Source organism: Clupea harengus, chromosome 14 (assembly GCF_900700415.2).
Source record: "Clupea harengus chromosome 14, Ch_v2.0.2, whole genome shotgun sequence".
Lineage (NCBI taxonomy): Eukaryota > Metazoa > Chordata > Actinopteri > Clupeiformes > Clupeidae > Clupea > Clupea harengus.
This window is the reverse complement of record NC_045165.1, coordinates 4,332,895-4,355,394: the sequence shown is the minus strand read 5'-3', so window position 1 is coordinate 4,355,394 and position 22,500 is coordinate 4,332,895. Positions and strand designations below refer to the sequence as shown.

The 22,500-nt window shown below is 44.6% G+C and overlaps 2 protein-coding genes across 2 annotated transcripts in view; both read left to right on the top strand.

Annotated features, from left to right (window-relative positions):
- Positions 1-9,885, top strand: part of LOC105901315 (hypoxia-inducible factor 1-alpha-like) — a 19,260-nt gene extending 9,375 nt beyond the window's left edge. Inside the window, exons 3-15 of the mRNA XM_031580144.2 lie at positions 2,694-2,842; positions 3,469-3,553; positions 3,721-3,833; positions 4,553-4,761; positions 5,307-5,413; positions 5,806-5,953; positions 6,372-6,652; positions 7,124-7,290; positions 7,811-7,918; positions 8,553-8,815; positions 8,923-9,055; positions 9,182-9,278; positions 9,596-9,885. Of these exons, the coding sequence (XP_031436004.1) occupies positions 2,694-2,842; positions 3,469-3,553; positions 3,721-3,833; positions 4,553-4,761; positions 5,307-5,413; positions 5,806-5,953; positions 6,372-6,652; positions 7,124-7,290; positions 7,811-7,918; positions 8,553-8,815; positions 8,923-9,055; positions 9,182-9,278; positions 9,596-9,759 (2,024 nt within the window). The 3' untranslated portion in view covers positions 9,760-9,885. The remainder of the gene's footprint in view (positions 1-2,693; positions 2,843-3,468; positions 3,554-3,720; positions 3,834-4,552; positions 4,762-5,306; positions 5,414-5,805; positions 5,954-6,371; positions 6,653-7,123; positions 7,291-7,810; positions 7,919-8,552; positions 8,816-8,922; positions 9,056-9,181; positions 9,279-9,595) is intronic.
- Positions 9,886-10,462: 577 nt separating this feature from the next.
- Positions 10,463-22,500, top strand: part of LOC105901314 (proteoglycan 4-like) — a 29,033-nt gene continuing 16,995 nt past the window's right edge. Inside the window, exon 1 of the mRNA XM_031581028.1 lies at positions 10,463-12,001. Within this exon, the coding sequence (XP_031436888.1) occupies positions 11,697-12,001 (305 nt within the window). The 5' untranslated portion in view covers positions 10,463-11,696. The remainder of the gene's footprint in view (positions 12,002-22,500) is intronic.

The following is a 22,500-nucleotide window of genomic DNA, read 5'->3' as shown; positions in this document are numbered from 1 at the left end:
AATAGGGAGAGAGAGAGAGAGAGAGAGAGAGATAGATAGATAGATAGATGGGTACTTTATTAATCCCGAGAGAAATTTAGGAGAGAGAGAGAGGTGGAGGGAGAGAGGAGAGAGAGAGAGAGGTGGAGGGAGAGAGAGAAAGAGAGGTGGAGGTAGAGAGAGAGCGAGCGAGAGAGAGAGAGAGAGAGAGAGAGAGAGAGGTGGAGGGAGAGAGGAGAGAGAGAGAGGTGGAGGGAGAGAGAGAGAGAGGTGGAGGGAGAGAGAAAGAGAGAGAGGTGGAGGTAGAGAGAGAAAGAGAGGTGGAGGGAGAGAAGAGAGAGAGAAAGAGAGAGAAGTGGAGGGAGAGAGGAGAAAAAGAGAGAGAGAAAGGTGGAGGGAGAGAGGAGAGAGAGAGTAAGGGAATGAGAGAGGTGGAGGGAGAGAGGAGAGAGAGAGAGTAAGGGAATTAGTAAGGTGGAGGGAGAGAGGAGAGAGAGAAAGAGAGAGAGAGAGAGGTGGAGGGAGAGAGGAGAGAGAGAGTAAGGGAATGAGAGAGGTGGAGGAGAGAGGAGAGAGAGAGTAAAGAGAGATGGAGAGAAAAAGGACTTCATCACGAGACACACCATCTACCTATCTGAGTGTCTGCAGAATAGTAATTGTAGAAAGCTTAGAAGGGATGTACGAGAGAGAGAGAGAGAGAGAGAGAGAGAGAGAGAGAGAGGAAGGGAGAATGAGAACTAGAGTATGCCTCAGTTGTCAGGATCTCAGTTCAGCATCAGACATGTGACTGGAGATCCTTTAGAGTCAGTACAGAGGGAGAGGAAGAGAAGAACACACACACACAGACAGAAGCGTCTAGAGGAAGCAGTAAGGAGAGGACTGTGGTAGAAAAGACAGATGACAGTTATTTCAAAGCTTTTAAAAGACGTATCTCACCATAGAGCAAAGACATCAAACATATTTCATACCATATCTATAAAAAGAAACAAGAAACAGAAAAACATGTCACCACAGGGCAAACAAAAAGACTCACCGTGACGATGACCCACATATCACATGCACTTCTGGATCGAGTGTGTGCGTGTGTGCTGCAATTAAAAACATCCAATGAAAGCCAAAATGGATTCAATATGACAATGTATGCATGTATGACAATGAACCCTACCATGACAGAACACTATGACTATGATATTTGTGCACACAATACTGTATGCTGTTCTTTTCTTCCTGTCCTTGGTTTACTCATACACATTCTCAGCAGCTGTGTGTGTGTGTGTGTGTGTGTGTGTGTGTGTGTGTGTGTGTGGTGTGTGGGTGTGGGTGTGGGTGTGTGTGTGTGTGTGTGTGTATGTGTGTGTGTGTGTGTGTGTGTGTATGTGTGTGTGCATGAATAAGATTATTGACATTGGTTTGTCTACTGGTATATTGCATGCTGTAGGGCAGGGCTCTTCAATTAGTTTGGAGCTGGGGCCGGTTCTTGAAACTGAGGCAAAGTCAGGGGCCGGAGGATATGAGTAATCACGGTAACAAATAAAGAAATTAAAACAATATCAATATATCAATCAATCAGTGCCTAACAACATATGCCCAAGAGGCCGCATAGGCCCAAGGATTCAAAAATCAAAGGTTAGCAATAACCAAGCCATATTAACAGACAATTGGAGAAATGCAATTAACTAACAAAAACATGCACTTCATTGTATATAGCTGTACCAACACAACTTTACTGGTCATTATCCTCAATATTTAAGATTGAACTGATTTGAGTGACAGGCAGAATCAAATGTATCTCCACCAACAAAGTGCATTGCATGGAACTGAATAGAATTCCATTGAACTTAAAAGTGCATGGTATTCTATCAAGGAAATGTGTTTCAAATTTCATCACTCAGCTCAGGTGAACTGTATCAGTTGTTTAGAATTGCATTCATTTCACTGGCAAACAACTTCCAAGTGCACCAATTTTTGTTTCACTATTCTGCCCCCACTTCTGTGTGTGTGGCGTGGTCACTTTAGCCTGCTACATTGGCTCGGCAGATAGATAACAGTTTCCCCAAGAGAAAGTCTGCAGCTTGAAGTTCTTTTCAAACCTTTACTTAGGAAGCACTGTAAAACTGAGCAGACATACAGAATACATTTTAGTAATCTCATCTCGTAACATTCGTTTCTAAAAACAATCACTTAGCATTGCATGTTTAACTGTGATAGAAACTACGTTAGCTTAATGCTAATTTATAGGGGAAATTCCATAGAGACCGCGCTAGCGATTAGCATATTCATCAAAGTAAACAATTCGAACAAACTTCAGTTCATTACAAGTGGTTTCCACAAGAAGTAATGTTTTTAAGTAACACTTAAACTGTCAGTATTTTCAACTGTTTAAGAAAATACTTACAGGCAAACGTTTTCTGGCCATATATATCAGAGTAGGAAAAAATATACCGCCACCTACTGCACGTGAGAGTGTACAATTAGCCATAGTCACGAACTGAATGATGCTACCGGAGCACACTCCGGGGGCCAGTCCAAAGCAGCCTGCGGGCCGGATCTGGCCCGTGGGCCGCCTATTTAAGAGCCCTGCTGTAGGGTATGGCTTGTTATTTAGTCCCTCTCTCTCTTTTCCTCTGTCTGTCTCTCTCTCTCTCTCTCTCTCTCTCTCTATCCCTCTCTCCCTCTCTCCTTCTCTTCTCTCTCTCTCTCTCTCTCTCTCTCAGCTGTAAAAACAGAGCAGGAGTCGGAGCTGGACACTCAGCTGAGCGGCTTGTTCCTGAAAGCTCTGGACGGTTTCTTTATGGTACTGTCTGAGGATGGCGACATGGTCTACCTGTCTGAGAATGTCAACAAGTGTCTGGGGCTCCCTCAGGTGAGGGTGAACACACACACACACACACACACACACATACAAACACACACATACAAACACACACACACACACACACATACAAACACACACACACACACACACATACAAACACACACACACACACACACACACACACACACACACACACACACACACACATTACAAACACACACAAACACACACATACACATACACACACACACACACACACACACACACACACACACACACATACAAACACACACACACACACACATACATTACAAACACACACAAACACACACACATACAAACACACACACACACACACAGTCAGCGAGTCCAGGGGGAGTAAACCACATTCTTGGTAAACTAACTGATAAAGGTCACAGTTTGACCTTGTCTTCCTTTGTGCACACAGCATCTGTTGATTCTCAGAAAGAGCAGTTAGCCTCTGGAGATCCCATCTGTAGATGCAATCAGCTTGTGAGAAAAGGTTGCATGATTTTGTGTGTGTATGTTTGTATGTATGGGGGTGTGTGTGTGTATGTTTGTGTGTGTGTGTGTGTGTGTTTGTTTGTGTGGGTGTGTTTGTGTGTGTGCTCTGATGGGTCTTAACATGCTCTGCATGCCTGTGTGTTTGTCAGATTGATCTGACTGGCCACAGCCTCTTTGACTTCACACACCCCTGTGACCATGACGAGATCAGAGAGATGCTCGTACACAAAACAGGTGAGACACACACACAACACACTGACAGTTCATTCCCTCCTGTCCTGTTTCATGTGAACAAAGTGTCTTCTGTTGCTATATATGCCTCTGTTTTTCTGTTTCATTCTGTCTTCCTCATGATCCCTTCATTCTTTCTCTCTCTCTGTTCCTGTCGTCCTGTCTTCCAGCCTCCTCTAAGAAGGTGAAGGAGCACGACATGGAGAGGAACTTTCTGCTGAGGATGAAATGCACCCTGACCAGTAGGGGGCGCACTGTCAACATCAAATCAGCTACATGGAAGGTAACCCACACACACACACACACACTCACACACACACACACACACGCACAGACGCACACACGCACACACACACACACACACACAGACACACACACATACACACACACACACACACACACACACACACAGACACATAGATATCTGTAAACACAACGTCACCAACACACGCCCTTATACATACATTATGTGCAGATGATTCTGTATTATATTAATAATATCATAAATATTAATAATGAATACATTTAGCTCATTCAGGCTCTTGGAAGTCATTTGTGTTTTCGTTCTTTTTCTGTCCGTCTCTCACTCTTTCCACTCGCTCTTGTTTCATGTCTCTCTCTGACTTGACCTGTCTCTCTCTACTCCTGTCTCTCTCTCTCCCTGTCTCTCTCTACTCCTGTCTCTCTCTCTCTCTCCCTGTCTCTCTCTCTCCCTGTCTCTCTCTCTCTACTCATATCTCTCTCTCTCCCTGTCTCTCTCTTTCTCTCCCTGTCTCTCTCTGTCTCTCTCTCTTCCTGTCTCTCTCTCTCCCTGTCTCTCTCTCTCTCTCCCTGTCTCTCTCTCTCCCTGTCTCTCTCTCTCTCTCCCTGTCTCTCTCTCTACTCCTATCTCTCTCTCTACTCCTATCTCTCTCTCTCCCTGTCTCTCTCTCTACTTCTATCTCTCTCTCTCCCTGTCTCTCTTTCTCCCTGTCTCTCTCTCTCCCTCTCTCTCCCCTGCAGGTCCTTCGCTGCACGGGCCACGTGCGCATGTGTAACATGGTGCTGGGGGAGTGTGTGAGTGTGTGTGGGAAGGCCCCTCCCACCGTCCCCTCTCTGGTGCTGATCTGCCAGCCCATTCCCCACCCTGCCAACATCGAGGTCCCGCTGGACTCCAGAACCTTCCTCAGTCGACACACACTCGACATGAAGTTCACCTACTGTGATGAACGGTCAGTAGTGGGCACACACACACACACACACACACACACACACACTCAACATGAAGTTCACCTACTGTGACGAACGGTCAGTAGTGGGCACACACACACACACACACACACACACACACAACATTTGTGGGATTATATAAACATAAGGACATAATGGGGCTCATGAGGACATTAACCGTGTGAAGAATGTTCTGGAGAACTGCTGTACCTGAGGCCAGAGAGCCACCCTGTGGTTGAGACTGAGAATAACAGATTAGGACACCTTACAAACTCTGACTGTATGAATGCCTATATGTGTATAACACATGGACTGATTTATCATCAGGTTTATTATATATTTAACAACTCACTCACTCATCTCACTCATCACAGTTTGTGTTGTAACCCAGTGGGCTTGACTGAATGTGTCCTTTGTCAATAATAATAACACACTGACTCATTGAATCAAGTTTGTGTTATCTATAGGAATTTAGAAAAGGATGTTTATCCCTGTGTGTGTGTGTGTTTGTGTGTGTTTGTGTGTGTGTGTGTGTTTGTGTTGGCAGGATTACTGAGTTGTTGGGCTATGAGCCAGATGACCTCCTGGATCGCTCTGTATATGAGTACTACCATGCCCTGGACTCAGACCACCTCACCAAGACACACCACACTTGTGAGTACACACATGCATACACACACACACACACACACACACACACACACACACTCAACCCACCCCAAACACACATTCACGCCCACACATTCACACCCCCACATACACACACACACACACAAGCATAAACAATCGACCACAGGTTAACACAAGCACCCCTTCCAACACTATCCATTTTGTACTTTATGCACATCTACCTGACCTCTGTTTTCCCTCCTCTTTCTGTGTCTGTGTTTCATTATTTGTGTGTGTGTGTGTGTGTGTGCGTGTGCGTGTGCGTGTGTGTGTGTGTGCGTGTGCTTCTGTGCGTGTGTGCGTGTGTGTGTGTGTATGTGTGTGTGTGTGTATGTGTGTGTGTCTGTGTGAGTGTGCGTGTGTGTGTGTGTGTGTAGTGTTTGCTAAAGGTCAGGTGTGTACAGGTCAGTACAGGATGCTGGCCAAGAGAGGAGGCTTTGTGTGGGTGGAGACTCAGGCCACTGTCATCTACAACAACAAGAACTCCCAGCCCCAGTGTTTGGTGTGTGTGAACTATGTACTCAGGTAATGCATTTATATATACGCTGTGTGTGTGTGTGTGTGTGTGTGTGTGTGTGTGTGTGTGTGGTGTGTGTTAACTATGTACTCAGGTAATGCACATATGTGTGTGGTGTGTGTTAACTATGTACTCAGGTAATGCATTTATGCTTGTGGTGTGTGTGTGTGTGTGTGTGTGTGTGATAGAGAGAGAGTGAGAGAGAGAGAGAGAGAGAGAGAGAGAGAGAGAGAGAGAGAGAGTTGGAATGAGAAAAAGAGTTTGTATGTGTGTATGCATCTGTATACATATATGTGTGTGTGTGTGGCAGATATATGCATGGGTGTGTGTATGTGGGAATCTCTTGTGTGTGTGTGTGTGTGTGTGTGTGTGTGTGTGTGTGTGTGTGTGTGTGTTTGCCTAAGTAAGCCCCTCCTGTGTGTGCAGCGGCGTGGAGCAGCAGAAACTGGTGCTGTCTATGGAGCAGACGTGTGCGCACCGCGTGAAGCAGGAGAACGGCCAGGAGCCCAGCTGTGAGACACAGCGCCCCCTACAGGTGGCCACCAAGAAGGAACAGGGCCAGGAGAAGCACGAGGACGCTGGAGACTCCGTGATGGAGCTGGAGACTCCGTCTGGAGTGGAGGCCCTGGGGGAGGAGCCGGGGGCGCTGACACTGATCGCTCCACCAATCACAGGAGACGCCATCATCTCATTGGACCTCAGCTCAGGTTGGAGACCACTCCCACAGACACAGACTCTGACACAGACACAGACACAGACTCCCGCTCTCTCTCTTATTCTGCCTTACATACACACACAAATGCATTGATATGTAAGCATGCATTTATATCATTTATCTCTCTTTCACACGCACACACACACACGCACATGTATACACACACACACACACACATTTTTATGTCCACTGCACTGTTATAAATCATTTCAAATATGCAAAGACCACCCCTCAGCAGCTGTACTTCCCACATCCTCAGCAACTCTGTTTCCATTCTCCTCAGACACAGAGATCACCGTCCTGAAGGATGTTAAGCTCTTTAATGATGTTCCATTCTCCTCAGACGCAGAGATCACCGTCCTGAAGGATGTTCAGCTCTTTAATGATGTTCCATTCTCCTCAGACGCAGAGATCACCGTCCTGAAGGATGTTCAGCTCTTTAATGATGTTCCATTCTCCTCAGACGCAGAGATCCCCGTCCTGAAGGATGTTCAGCTCTTTAATGATGTCATGCTGCCCTCCTCCCGCACTCTGCTGGCTCCGCCCACCTGCTGCCTGTCTGATGCCACACACACACCCTTCCCAGCATCCTCCATTCCAGACTGCTCCAGCACTGAGAGCTCAGCCGGGGTAAGTCTTGATTAAGCATCAGAGAGTGTCGGCTAACGATGGGTCAAAAAATCTTCGATCCGCTTACCGGAAGAAATTCTAGATTGTTGATTGGTTAAGATCAGTCACCTGGCCAGAACGAAAAAAACACCATTTTTTTTATTGGCTAATATCAGGACCTTTACTTTTTTTAACATCTAGAGTGAGCCATAACTGCGATCAAATCCACAGGGATAAGAGCTGACCCCAGAACAGTGATTTTTAACAGCAGCGGGTGTGAGATGTAGCTTTCGGATGTGATGTGTGAACTGTCTGCACAGGACAGTGTGCCAAAGACATGAATTAGATTACGTACAGTGCATCTTCATGAGGCTTGATGTTAGACCAGTACTTTGGAATTGAAAAGATGCTGTGTACTTGGTCTGTGCGACTGATGTGAGGTTGTTCCGGAAGGTTCTGAGCAGTGTGAGGTTGTTCTGCAAGGTTCTGAGCGGTGTGAGGATGTTCTGGAAGGTTCTGAGCGGTGTTTCCTCTTCTGCAGCCCTGCAGTCCTCTGGAGCTGTCTGACCTGAGCACGGACTTCAAGCCGGACCTGGTGGAGCGCCTCTTCTCCATGGAGATGGACGCTGAAGCTCCCTTCACAACACAGGTGGGTTTTTCCCTCACGTCTCCAGGAACAAAGCAGAGAGAATGATGAATGAGAAAGGAGTGGAGTGGATGGGGTGAAATGATTGTCAGTATTAAGGCTCCCTGGCCAAGTACCCTCAAAAGATTAACTAGGGCTGAACGATTTGGGGAAATAATCGAATTGCGATTTTTTTCCCCCCAATATTGCGATTGCGATTTAATATGCGATTATTTTAATTTTATCCAAAAGAAATTCCCAAAAATCGTAATGAATGATTTCAATATGACCAACACAATATTAGATACATTTAGTGTAAAATATTATTTCCCACAATTTAAAGTTAATTTTAATTTAACTGCTCATTACAGAATCAAGAACAACAAATCGGTGGCTTTGCCACTGTGCATTTAAGTAATTTAAACACAGTCATTGTAAGAATAAACACAAGGCATGCACTTTTTAAACACTGTGTGCAAAATTTACCATCTTAAGAAAAAAAAAATGATTAATTTTTTTTTTTTTTAGATCAAGTTTTTAATCGCGAACGTTGCGGTTAGAAAATCGCGTTCTATCATATCGCGATTAAATCGCAAATGCAATTAATCGTTCAGCCCTAATTAAGACCCTTTTTATCTTTTTCAATGCCCGCTATCAGTCGATGGAGGATCTGGATCTGGAGATGCTGGCCCCTTACATTCCTATGGATGATGACTTCCAGCTGCGTACACCCTCCCCCACCGAGTCCCTCTCTCCCAGTCCACTCAAACTCCAGCCCCAGGCTCCTAGTCCTGCACCCAACCAGCAGGCCTCAAAGAGCCCCAACGAGATGCCGCTTGCTGGGATGGTTAGCCAGATGGAGGCCCTCAAGACTCCAGTCCCACTGGCAACCCATGTCTTCCAGAGTGCGTATGTTCCAGGGTGCGTATGTGCAGAAAGTTGTTTTGAATGAGTGATTTGTTTCCATATGTTGTCATTCGTTATCATTTGTATCGCATTAACATATTTAAGTTTCTTCTTTCTTCCAGATCGCCCCCGCTGGCCACTGAGAGTACTGCCCAACCAGTCAGTTTCAAAGACATCACTGACACTGAGATTGGCAACGTCCCACTGAAGAGGAAATTGGAGACTGTCACTTCGCTCTCACAGGCTGTTGGACTGGTATGGATGTGTTATTAAGTTACTACTTGTGCATTTATACATTCATTCATGAGAATGGAGAGACAGGCAACATATGAAATCCTACATGCACACATACTGATCTCTCTCTGTCGCTGTGTGCTCCAGGTGATGTTAGACGTGGAGCCGAGCAGAAAGATACAGAAGCTGCAGCTGGCTGGAGCTGAAGGTCTCTCCAACACCACCATACTGTTACTGCCCTCCGGTGAGCCCCACACCAACACTATTACCCTCATAGCTGACCTACACACCATGACATTGCTGCCTCCCAGAGCCCTACACTGCCAAGCAATTTATAAAATGGTGATAATCTGTGGTAAATACAGATGTAGTAAATGACATAAATGAGATTATGAGCTCAAGGTTTAGAGAGATTTAGTGTTAGTGGAGCTCAAATAAATGTGCTCACGTTGTAGATCCAGTAAAAGCCTACCATGCTGCAATACCATGTATAGCCACTAGGAGTCTCTCTTTCCTCCCCATCTCACTCAGTCTCTGTTCCTCCCTCTCCCTTTCACTCAGACCTGGCCAGACAGTTGCTGGCTCGTTCCTCTAAGGTGGGGTCACTCTCAGGGTCACTCCCCCAGCTGACCCGTGACGACTGTGAGGTCAACGCCCCGGTCACCACCTGGCAGAACCTGCTGCAGGGGGAGGAGCTCCTGCGGGCACTGGACCAGCTCATCTGATGTGGCCACACCTGTTCAGCGAAGGGGACAACGTTGACAAAAAAAACGCTGAAGGAACATTGAAGAAACATCGTTAAAGAAATGTTAAATGAAAGCCCTTTTGTCTTGTTCTCCCAAAGAACTCTCTTGTCTAAAAGCATTCACACACTACACCTTGCCCTGTCTCTCCAGATGTCATGCAAGGCAACTGTAGCAGCACTGCCCTCCAATGAGAGAGAGAGAGAGAGAGAGGAGGAGGAGGAGAGATGGAGGCTCAGCGACGCGACTGGTTCAGAGAGATTGCCCTCTCCTCCCTCCTCTGTTTTTTTGGTATTTCTGTTGGTGATTCTGGTCCAAGTAGAACCACAGGATGTTTAGCATGTGCTGTACATGCTTGTCCTGTGTCTGTGGTTGATGGTGTGACTCCAGCCACTGCTGTCTGTCACCTGATGTTGATCACTTCTTCCTTGTGTGCTGCATCGCAACAAAAACCTTTTCTGCTGATACGCAACAATTTATTATTACATACTTTGCATGTATGTCTTCATTTGTGTGTGTATGGTGTATATGCTGTTTGTGTGTGTTTCTGTGTGTGTCTGTCTGTGTGTTTATGTGTGTGTGTGTGTGTGTTTGTGTGTGTGAGAGAGAGAGAGAGAAAGACAGAGAGTTTGTGTGTGTGTGTGTGTGTGTGTGTGTGTGTGTGTGTGTGTGTGTGTGTGTGTGTGTGTGTGTGTGTGTGTGTGAGAGAGAGAGAGAGAGAGAGAGTTTGTGTGTGTGTGTGTGTGTGTGTTGAGTGAGCCTGTAAGCTCACACTCTTCGATATAAGAATGGTCTGTCACACGCACACAGTGACCTCAGAATGCTTTACTCTCCAGCCACAGGCGCACAACTGCACAAATATATTTGTCTTTTTTTCCAAAAAGGGAAGATTTAAAACCAGCAGTCCATGCAAGACATTAATCATGTTTGTTTTTATAAGTCGACTGAACTAAAGGTATAATCATGTGTTTCATCTTATTTTTACTGACTTGCTGTCAATGTAGTTGCCTCAGTGCAGGCCTGTATTTTAAGCTACTGCTGTCCTAAGTGTACTGCATAATGAGCTTTAATAGGCTGCTTCTGTCTGTTTTCCTCGCCACTGTTTTTGCACTCCATAGATGTGAAAGCAATACTATGCCAAGGTAGATCGACGTTAGCCTACTTGTTTACTGGTATATTCAAGTAACCTACTGAGGCACTAGTGGTTAGAAACATTTGTCTGCATTTGAATGTTTTTTTAGTTGCCACATGCTGAGCTGTGAGCGTTTTAAATATGTAACTGTTATATGTAGCCAACATGTGCTGTGCAATCATGTAGGACTATTCATCTATATGGAGCGTGCTTACGTCATGTTGATGCTTGTTTTGTTTTAACGCACTTTTCGGCCATTTAGTGATGGAATACCTGCGGATGGAACCAGAGAGCCATTGTGGCCTGTTATGACCGACTTTTGGCCCGTACATCTGTACATGTAATCTTGTCTAAGCAACATAAATGTACACGATAACTAATTTACTCGATGTCTGACGCAGCGCGTTGCTGTGCTCTGTCTCTGTCCAAGTCTTGTCAAAATAAATAAATAGCTGTCATAAGTTAATAACGCTCTCGTAAATAATTGTTCCAATTACTTTTCTAATCATTTCTTTCAGACTCGAAAGCCAATAGTGACAACATACTTCTATACATATGTACGGACTAACACAGTGACAACACATATAGGATGTCCCTACTTCTTTCAGCCCGCCCTCACAGAAGAACTCCCACAGATGAACGCCTCCACAACTCGATCTGAAAGAAAACAAGGGGAAGAGTTCCCATGGGCAGCCACCTACCCGTCTCGCGAAACGGAACGTCATCGTGCGCACATTCAAAATAATATATAGCCTATTAATGATATAGTTTTTGCGCGAAGGTAAACATGAGTAAACCTAAAACCTCTAAATTTAAGAAACTTTTTCAGAAATCAAAATCAACGGAAAAGGAAAATCATGTTGAGGAGAAACATGTTCAGATACCGCGCAGCGAGATCTCCAGCCCTGGCGCAAAGTCAGCGACTCTACCGGCGAGTCCGTTGTCTCTCGGGAGCCCCACGAATGATGTCTTCTCCTTTCCCACCAGTCCAGTGAAGAAGCGATTTGGGTCTCTGCGAATTGGGAGATCAAAATCAAAGCGACTCAGTAGCAGTTCCTTTGCCAGCGATGTGGATTCTTTGAATAACCAATCGTAAGTTTTATGACGCATGATCACTTTTTTGAGTTTTTATCTTGGTGCGTTAAGATATAACACGTGGGAATGGGACTCCCATAACTTTGTAGTTTGGACCCAAGGCTTGCATGGCCTACAGCCAAGCTCTGCTGTGGTCTACAAACCATAATTAATCCAAGATCTCGATCCCTTACTTCCAAGACCTTTCAAAATGTCTTGTTGGGCGAAGTTAACTTTCTCACTGAAAGTTATGTTGTTGAGATGTAAGACTGACACAATATTAGACGTTCATTAAAAGTATAGGTCCCTTTTACTTCAGCAGGCTTCAACTGGTTTATGTTATGCATTTACTGTTGATGAGGAAGCACTTGAGCCCCAGCCTGCAAGGTGTAGCGTCTCATGATCTGCAGCAGTGGTGAACTGCAGACAGGGAATCTCTAACAAGACAGGCGCTTATGCTCTGACCACTCAGGTGGTTTTCCTTCTAAGTAGACCAGCTGCAGTTGATGTGTATGGTGTTGAATACAGTCTAACATGGAGGATAAGTGATGATAAGCTCAGCACACTATGTTTATTAGTTTATTATTAAAAGATATGAAAAGAAATTATTAACACTAGAGTTACACCCTAAGATAATATTATTCTATCCAAATGCCATTACACAACTTTTTCTGTCAGTTTAAAAAAAAAATCTCCCCGCCAGCAGTCAACCTTCCCTCCTTAAACAAAAAACCTTCTCCACCTTGTTTTCAGCCTCGACCAGTGCATCGTTTTTTAACCCAGTGTGCAGGGCCAGCCCAGTGTGAAAGGGGTTCTAGTTTGTTTACCTGTGTCAACACTGCCAGGAAGGGTAAAGAGAGTTATTAGGCTGTTAAGTTTGGCTGATAAGGGCTACTATTCATATCAGAGTGTGGAAAGCTCCTTTTGTGATAAGGAAATATGCAAGGGTCACTCATTAATACTGTTATTGTTATAGCAGTACTGTATTCTATCAAATACCAATGCCATTTCATTCATTTGACAATTTATCTGAAGTGATTACTATGAATAGAGTGAGAGTATAGGCTGCGATTCATAAGCAAATCATAAATAAGTGAATTGATGTTTTTCTCCAAAGTCCCTATAGGTGTGGAGGCCAACACATAGGCCTCTGGCTGATTAAAACGTCTTAAATGACAGGAATACTTTCCTTTGACCTTATCTTAAATAAACCAAGCTTCTCCTTTGCCATTGCCTGACTGCACAGTTTATTCTTCAGTGTGAAAAGCAGTAGAGATAAGTTCACAGTTTAAATAGTTTTAGATGTAATTTATGGACCGTTTTTTAAAAAGCTTTCAAAAGTGTATTTATACATGTATAGGATATAAATATGAGGTGGTTACCTGCTTGGGGGAATTGGACAATTATTGATCCATTCAGTACGAAATACACTGACAGTTGTTTATTTAGACAGTGGTGTAAACAAGTCGTGCAAACAAGTGGTGCAACAAGTCTTATTCTGCTGCATTAGAATACATCCTACTTAAATAATCGGTCACCACTTAGCTAAGAGAGTGTTTGAACTCTAGCTCCAGAGCACTCCGAAGTAATGGGAATAATCACGCTGTCAATCACATGTATCTTTAAAGAATTCCCACCATTGTAACACCATAGCAACCGATGCAGTCATTAACATGATGAAGTGGAAGAGTGTGTGTTTGCCCCTGTAGGGCCTGCAGGCCCTCGGATGCGGTCTGGGAAGACTACAGGTTGGTTCACTTTCAGCGTAAGGATGTTAATCATGAGGTGACTAAACACCTGCTGAGAAACAAGACTGACGAAGTGACCTAAAGTTTTCAAGTTTATTTTCCAGTTCCAGTGTATTTCCGGATCCGGTGTATTTTCCAGTTTGTTGATAACATTTAGTAAAACCCAGTATTGCTTCACAAAACTGTGTGACAGAGACTGGGCTGAAGTGTATTACATTTGACATTTACATTTAGTCATTTAGCAGACGCTTTTTTCCAAAGCGACGTAGAAGGGAGAGAACAATCAAGCTACGAGCAATAGAGACCTAGTGTAACAATAAATACTATTTTTACATAAGAAATAGAAAAAAAGTGCAGGAATGTAACTACTGTAAGTGCAAGTTAAGTACTAGTAGAAGTGCAAGTTTGGAAGGGAGGTGCTCTCTGAAGAGTTGGGTCTTCAAGAGCTTCCTAAAGGTAGAGAGGGTATAAAACCTGTGGTGACTGGTCCACTATCTCAGTGTGGTTAGAGCAACACGCAGACGTCTGGTTTATCAGTTGTGACGTCGAGGATAAGCGGTTGCTATCCACAGTGACTGTCACCCTCACTGTTACTGTGGTGTGGTTTGTTTGGTTCGAGGTGGTCGCCGTGGTCACCATGTCTCTCAACCCATCCACGACCTCTCACTCTCTCAGCAGTCCTTCTCGCTCTTTCACACCTTTTCATTTGCCTTTGTTTACCTCTGATATACCTGCATTGCTGCTTCGTTCTTCGCGTGTGTCTTTGCTTCTCATGCACGTACGTATGCACTCTCTCACACTTACGCACACACACCCAAACACGCACAGAAAGAAGAACTAACAAACTGACACAAAGCATAGTTTTGACTGACATTTGGAAACAAAATACAGTTATTATCTACAGATGAGACACACAATAACACTGCACTTGAAGTGATAAAACAGCAAATCACAAATACATGAAAAGAGGAATTCTCTCTCTCTATCTTTTTTTTAACCTCTTTGGAGTCTGTCCCATCGTGACAATTTATGCTGTGGCCATGTTAAGGTCAGACTGTACTGGTATAAACACTGGAACATCTAGCATGGGTGATTTGTGTTTGTTCTCACCTAAAACGACAAGAGATGGTCCTCAAATGAGGCTTAGAGTACTAAATTAAAAGTGTCCTTGTTATATTCTCAGTAAATCATATGAATTTGATAGGAACATCTCTAATGGAACTGAATTTGACCAATATGAGTTATAGCGGTGACCAGACTCGCACACAGGCGAAGTGTGTGTGTGTGTGTGTGTGTGTGTGTGTGTGTGTGTGTGTGTGTGTGTGTGTGTGTGTGTGTGTGTGTGACAGACACCTGCAGCCAAGCCCATATCTACTCACAGCTGGAGGGCAGAGAAGAGGCTAAGGGACTGTTGGGCAGGTTCTGTGGAATCCTGCAGGTGGGCGTGACAGGGCTTCGTGATATGTCACTCCATTCTCGTCCCTGTCCTGTTTTGAGATGACAGTTTAGCCTGTTGATTAGGACAGGTGTGACTTAGTCAGCAGCAGGGAAACGGAAATGCTGACCCTACATGACTTTGAGTTGGACTGGAGTGCTAGGAATCCGCTTGACTGTAGTCTGTTTTGTATTTATGTCTTATGTTGTGGAGTACACACCTGAATGGGCAGTGTATGGTGGCCCTGAGGGCTCAATGCACTGCAGCTTAAGAAAACACATGCAAATAGTCAAAACACCAAGCAAATTAAGAAAACATCTTTATCCGTTTGACAACACTTGAAAACCCGCTGCAACACTACAGACAACAGCCGACAAGTGTGCACTTGTTTTTCTTCTTCTTATATTTTGCATGGCGGTTGATAAACAGCAACAAGCCTCTGCAGATGTGCTCATCACTTTTATGTGCCCCCAGGAAACACTGACTTGCCAGAATTTGCAGCGCATTTGCAGCTCGTGTTTTGTCTAAGTTTGCAGTTCGTTGAGCTCAAATTGATGAAGATGTTTTCTTAATTTGCTTGCTGTGTGACTATTTGCATGTGTTTTCCATAAGCTGCAGTGCATTGAGCTCTCAGAGCCACTGTAACAGTGTCTAAGTGCATGTGGTTCCATGGGCTGAAACTCTGCTCTTGCTAATTCTATTATGCTAGTTGCTCTTTAATGGCTAATCATGATATTACAGTAACAGTACAGAGCTTAATAGACACTAGATGCAGGAGAGAAGGATACAATTAGGATTTAAGCCACAACCTTTGCTTGTCAAAGCAGCATTCAGCATCAGATTAAGAGTTCAAAAGCTGACATTAAGACAATCCCTGCCCTCCTTTACGGGCTCTCCGGTATGGTGGCTTACTCACTCGTATTTTCACATTGTATGAAGTGTCTACAATGAGGTCGTAGAGCAGCAATCCACGGCACAACACATCAGGTCAGGCCATACCAAAATACCACTGCACAGCCGTTTAGGGATCTCGCCCAGGGCTAAAGGGAGTGTCAAGGTTCTCTCAGGCATTGTCTGATGGGCAGATAACAGTGAACATCACACCTATACACACAGATATACACACACTTATGACTCATAGATTATTAGATGCCTAGTCGTGATAGTGACAGCATGATTGTACAGAGGAAGTGGCCTTGGAAGTGGTTATGATTCATTAATAGGAACATTTCATAATAAGTTATAACAAGTATGATAGTGATGATGATGATGTAAATTAGCAATGACAAGTCCCAAGAGATATACTATTAATATAAACTCAGGCCAAATTCTTTTTTGAATTATGATTTAGTTTGCCACGATGATGAGTTATTGGTGTGATGCTGACACTACGATGGAGACTATGTCTTCAAGCTATTCTTTGGAGATGAAGATTAGTAGACCATTCAGTATCATGCCCTTTTTTAAATGGCAAAGCATTATCTGGTTGGCACACATCTACATTGATGTCTGCAGGTACACTTATTAAAAGCTACTTACTGTTGAGCTTTAGGATGTAATGAATGAAACTCTGATATAATACTCAAACCGCCCTACAGATTCTATCAGTAAGTACAGTTCAGTCAGTTCAAAGGTTCACAACCTCATCATCCTTCCCAACTGTAGCCATCAAGTAGGCTATAAATGTGTTGACATAAGGTTTCATTTATATTGATATTACCAATGTGGTTGTAAAATACATTATCTGAACCTTATCTGTGTAAAATATCTATGAGAGTGAAGGGAACAATTATCTCACACATCCTAGGAACACACAGTGTTGCTGCTGCTTGAGGTGAGAGAGAGAGAGAGAGAGAGAGAGACAGAGAGAGAGAGAGAGCATGAAAGTGGGTTACATAGAGTGAGTAGCTGCGGCTTGAGGTAAGAGAGAGAGACAGAGAGAGAGAGAGAGAGAGAGAGAGAGATAGAGTGAGTAGCTGCGGTTTGAGGTGTATATTGAAATAAGAAATATGTGGCTGAGAATGAGCCACTGCTTTAGAATGCCCCACCTTGCCTCTGCCTGAGGAGCAGGGTGTGGAAGAAGCGTGTTAGAGAGAGCGAGGGAGAGAGAGAGATAGAGAGAGAGAGAGAGGGAGGGAGAGAGAGAGAGGGTTGGGGGAGGAGAGAGATAGAGAGTGAAAGAGAGAGAGAGAGAGAGATTGGGGAGGAGAGAGAGAGAGAGAGAGGGAGGGATGGAGGAGGAAAAGAATGATGTTGTTTATTGCTTCACTTGTGAACCTGCCAGAAGACTCTCAGTAGATTTAATTTACTGGCTCTTTACCAACCAGAAATGTCAGAAATTTGAATGCCGTGTGTTTTTGTTTTCAGCAAAGGTTAATTGTAAAGAATGTACTGATGTTCCAGTAGGACGCTTGTGAGTGATTATCTGAGAAGACTCGCTATCTGTTGGCCTGATCATCAGTATGTGTGTCATACTGTTTGCCTTGATCTCATTGGTGGGGATAGTACTGCTCAGTTAGCGACCTGCCTGTGAGGTTAGTTTACCATGCATGCTTATATGTATCCTTATCGTTTTCATCTTCTATCTACACATCAGGGCTGTTTGTGTGTTTCTGACCATCTTATCTGTTTGTCTGCCATCCACTGAAACTCTCTCTCTCTCTCAATGTTACTCTCTCTCTCTCTCTCTCTCTCTCTCTCCCTCCCTCTCTCTCTCTCTCTCTCAATGCTACTCTCTCCCTCTCTCTCTCTCGCTCTCCCTCTCTCAATGCAACTCTCTCTCTCTCTTTCTGTCTTTTTTCCCTGTATGTTTGACTGTCTTTCTGTCTTCCGGATGGTTCTCTGAGTGTGTCCCCCAGCCAGTTTGCTTCCCTGGCAGCCCTGGAGTGTGACGAGGCCTCAACATGTGCAGGCCCATACTGAGTGTGTGTGCTGTGTGTGCAGGCCCATACTGTGTGTGTGCTGTCTCATGAGTGAGGAGTTAGAGGCTAGGGTGAACACACAGATACCAGATCTCAGAGGATGTCTCATCTACACACACACACACACACACACACACACACATATATACACACACACACACACACACACACACACACACACACACACACACACACAATAGACTGACAGGAAGGAAAACACTGCACAGGGAAGGAGCACCACCACAAATGCAAATCACAGAGCATTATTTCCCATTGTTCCCACATTAAAGAGCTCCTCCCCGCACTCTTCACAATAAGAGTCATGCCCAGATACACAATCAGGAATCGTTGCACAGGTATGTGTGTGTGTGTGTGTGTGTGTGTGTGTGTGTGTGTGTGTGTGTGTGTCTGTGTGTGTGTGTGTCTGTGTGTGTGTGTCTGTGTGTGTCTGTGTGTGTCTGTGTGTGTCTGTGTGTGTCTGTGTGTGTCTGTGTGTGTGTGTTCAAAGCCCAGTGAACTTTTAAAGTGAAGAGTGTTATCAGTTATAAAATCAATTAAGGTCCTGTTCTGGAGAATTAAAAAAACTAAAAAACAAACATAAGTGAGCCTGGCTGCGGTGCTGTAGAACAGGAATAACCGTGGAGAACATTTACAGTTCTTTGGACTGAGAGTATAATAGTCTGTGTCAAATTCACCTTGTGGAGCTGTGATGCTGAGCTATATGTTCTCCTGGTTGGAGAAGCGAGTCTAGGGATGAACGGGTAGAGTATTAAGGGAGGGGTCGGAGGAATGTGTGTGTGTGCAACTCAACACCTCAGGGTCTTTCAGTCTTTCAGTCGCACTGATTATGCAATCGGTGACAGAGGAGAGGGGGGAGAGAAACTGTGTGTTATCATTTGTATCCCCATGGAGAGGGTGTGTTGTGTGTTCAAACATGTATGCAGCTTACACTGAACATGGAACCACACTGTTCCTGCCCCGTCCGAAAGCCCAAACAAAAATTCAGTTCATACAAATGAACACACACACATACACAGTATGGGTGAGTTGCTTTGTATTTGTTACATAAAAGTATATAGGGTGGATAGAGAGGTGTGTGTGTGTGTGTGTGTGTGTGTGTGTGTGTGTGTGTGTGTGTGTGTGTGTGTGTGTGTGTGTGTGTATAAAGGAGAGAGACAACATGGAGTGACAGTGCAAGGACCCAGAGGACAAAAGAAGTGTGTATGATGATTGGGTGGGCAGCGAGGTGTGTGTGTGTGTGTGTGTGTGTGTGTGTGTGTGTGTGTGTGTGTGTGTATGATTATTGGGTGGGGTAGGGCTAGTTTATTGCTTGTAAGTGAGATATGAGAAAGACACAAAATCAGAAAGCAGTGAATCATAATTTGTTTTGTTAAGAAAAGAATTAGCTAAGAATCAGTGCAGGTTTAACAGTGAACACAAACCTTTAAATCATGTCAGATACACTGCAATTATTACTAATGAAGACACTTCAAAAATAGGGAAAGTATATCCTGCAAAACACAGGCTGTTTGGAACATGTTATTGTTCTGTCAGGTCAATGATTAAACTTATAAATCAAATAAAAGAAAATGAGCACCACTTTGCCATTCCAAAATAAACCTCCACACCCACATCCTAAACACTTGAGACTCTAAGTGCCTTGACTTGCTGCAAAGCTCATGACCTGCAGAGACAACACTATACCCTGACCTCCCTCAGGAAGACAGAAAGGCGTGACTTCACAATCCGGGAGGAACGGCTTTTCTCAGAAGGTTGTCATGAGAGACATAATGAACGCAGAGAAGAGGTGTAGTGTGTTCCTGTTCCCCCTGAAGGACGATGATCTTTGGGTACTAGCAGAACCTACTAAACAAAGAAAACAAACCTAACTCTAGTTTCCTGCAAACTTACAGCACAAGTAATAATGGTCCATTAACAAAGTGCCTTTACAAAAGTTGGGAGGCAAACTCCTAAAAACCTGTTCAACCTATCATGGGGATTGTTCTCACAAAGACGACCCATAAAACAAATATACGTAATATACACATAATATGTATATATCTGCGTACATTTGTTTGGGTTCAAGTGAAAGGAAAATAAAAGGTCAAAAGAGGTAAAAGCGAACATGGAGTGCTACGAAGACAGAGGGGAAGACGAGCAGACAAGGCAAAATGTCATTTTAGAAGTAGTGTAAGTATTTTAACGCTCGAGAATGTTACTCCACACAGGTCTGTCAACACCGAAGTGACACTTCAAGGCACTTTTCAGTCAGCAGACCCTGATAGCAGATGCATTCTATGTGACAGACAGACACATACACTCACCATTCTCTTTCTCACCCACTCATGTTTTCTCACACTCTCTCTTTCTTTCTGTCTTGCTCCCATTCTCTGTCTCACAAACGTTCATAAACTTACACACACAAACACACACACACACAAACACATGTTATCCTGCTCTGGCATCAACATAGTACAAACAGTAGCCACAAAAAAACAGGACAGACAAGCTCTGACCGCAAATCCCTGGAAATACCAGGCCTCTCTCTCTCTCTCTCTCTCTCTCTCTCTTTCTCTCTCTCTCTCTCTTCAAACAGACGTCCTGTAGGATCAGCCTCATACCTGACATCCAGTCCTTTGTGTTTGTAATGTGCTGTTGAACACCTGAGTGAGTGCAATGGAAGTTTATCTCCATTCAGTAAGATAACTGTCTCTGATGCAGAGAGCGTATTTGTGACGATGTGATCGTCCCTACAGGTGAATGTATGCTCTGGCTGCCATGCCATCGAGCCGGGCTCTTTGGTGTGGCGGTCAGAGCGCATGTACGGCACCCTGTAGACCCGGGTTCGAGTCCGGGTGGGGTGACCACGCTCTCCCTTCGCTACAGTATTATACTGGGATTACTTGAATGATTACAGTGTGAGGCACTGCATAGGCTGTGATGGTGAAGCTAGGTGATGTACAGTGTGAATGTGAATTATGCAATGGCAACTGGGGGGGGGGGGGTCAACCTTTTCTTTTGAATATACACAGAACTTGGATAGTACAACATAGTTCAAAAGGCATACAATGTGTAAATATTTACCCCCCCCCCCCCCCCCCCCCCATTCAAACTTCACTTTTGCATACTTTGGGATTGTCAAAAAATGCGTTACCATGGTTACGTATCCTGCTACTGCAGCTCTGGTTCATCAAGCATGGGAAGACAAGCTTTGAAAGTTGTAGTGACTCTACAGTGTGTGTGTGTGTGTGTGTGTGTGTGTGTGTGTGTGTGTGTGTGTGTGGTTGTGTGCGCGTGCGTGTATGTGTGCATGTGTGTGTGTGTGTGTGTGTGTGTGTGTGTGTGTGTGTGTGTGTGCGTGTGTATACTGCCCCACATGCTCCACACACACACACACACACACACACACACACACACACACACACACACACACACCGCTGACACATTAGAGAACAATACTGACCCAAAGGGCAGAGACAGTTATAATTCAAAAACATATGGATGTGGGGCAGAGGAGACGGAGCGAATAAAACCCACATGCTCCGCACACACACACACACACACACACACACACACACACACACACACACACACACACACACACACACACACACACACAAGCACACAGAAACATGTATGTACATGCTTGCATGCTCACACACACACACACAATCAGTTTGCCATTCTGTGTTTGCCAAGATGACAAATGAGTGCACATGTGCCTACTCTCTCTCTCTCCACAGCAAACACATTGCACCCAGCTTTGAATACCAGCAGGACTCTACACACACACACACACACACACACACACACACACACACACACACACACACACACACACACACACACACACACACAAGCAGGACTCTATTCATCTTCCCAGGCACTTCACAGCAGAGTCCTGCCTCCTCTGGCCACTGGTAACTTCATTTAAGAGCTCAAACAGAGAGGGTTTTGTCCTCGTTGTGTGTTACAACAGAGGAGTGGCTGGCTCTGGGAATGATTTGGTGTGCTGCAGCCAGCGGCCTTTGCTCTCCGCACAGCTCTGGGTGTAGGGATGTTTGCCTGCTCACGGAAATATGAGGCTTTGAGGGCGCAGGCTTGATATAGATTCAAGCGGGAAGGAGAGAGAGAGAGAGAGAGAGAGAGAAAGAGACACAGAGAGAGAGAGAGAGGGGGGGAGAGACAGACAGAGAGACAGACAGAGACAGAGACAGAGACAGAGAGAGAGAGAAAGAGACAGAAACAGAGAGATAGAGAGGGGGGGGGAGAGACAGACAGAGACAGAGAGAGAGAGAGAGAGAGAAAGAGACAGAAACAGAGAGAGAGAGAGACAGAGACAGAGAGAGAAAGAAACAGTCAGCTTTGGGCTCATGTTGGCAGCTGTCTTCTTTCCCCGCTGCATTCTCAGAA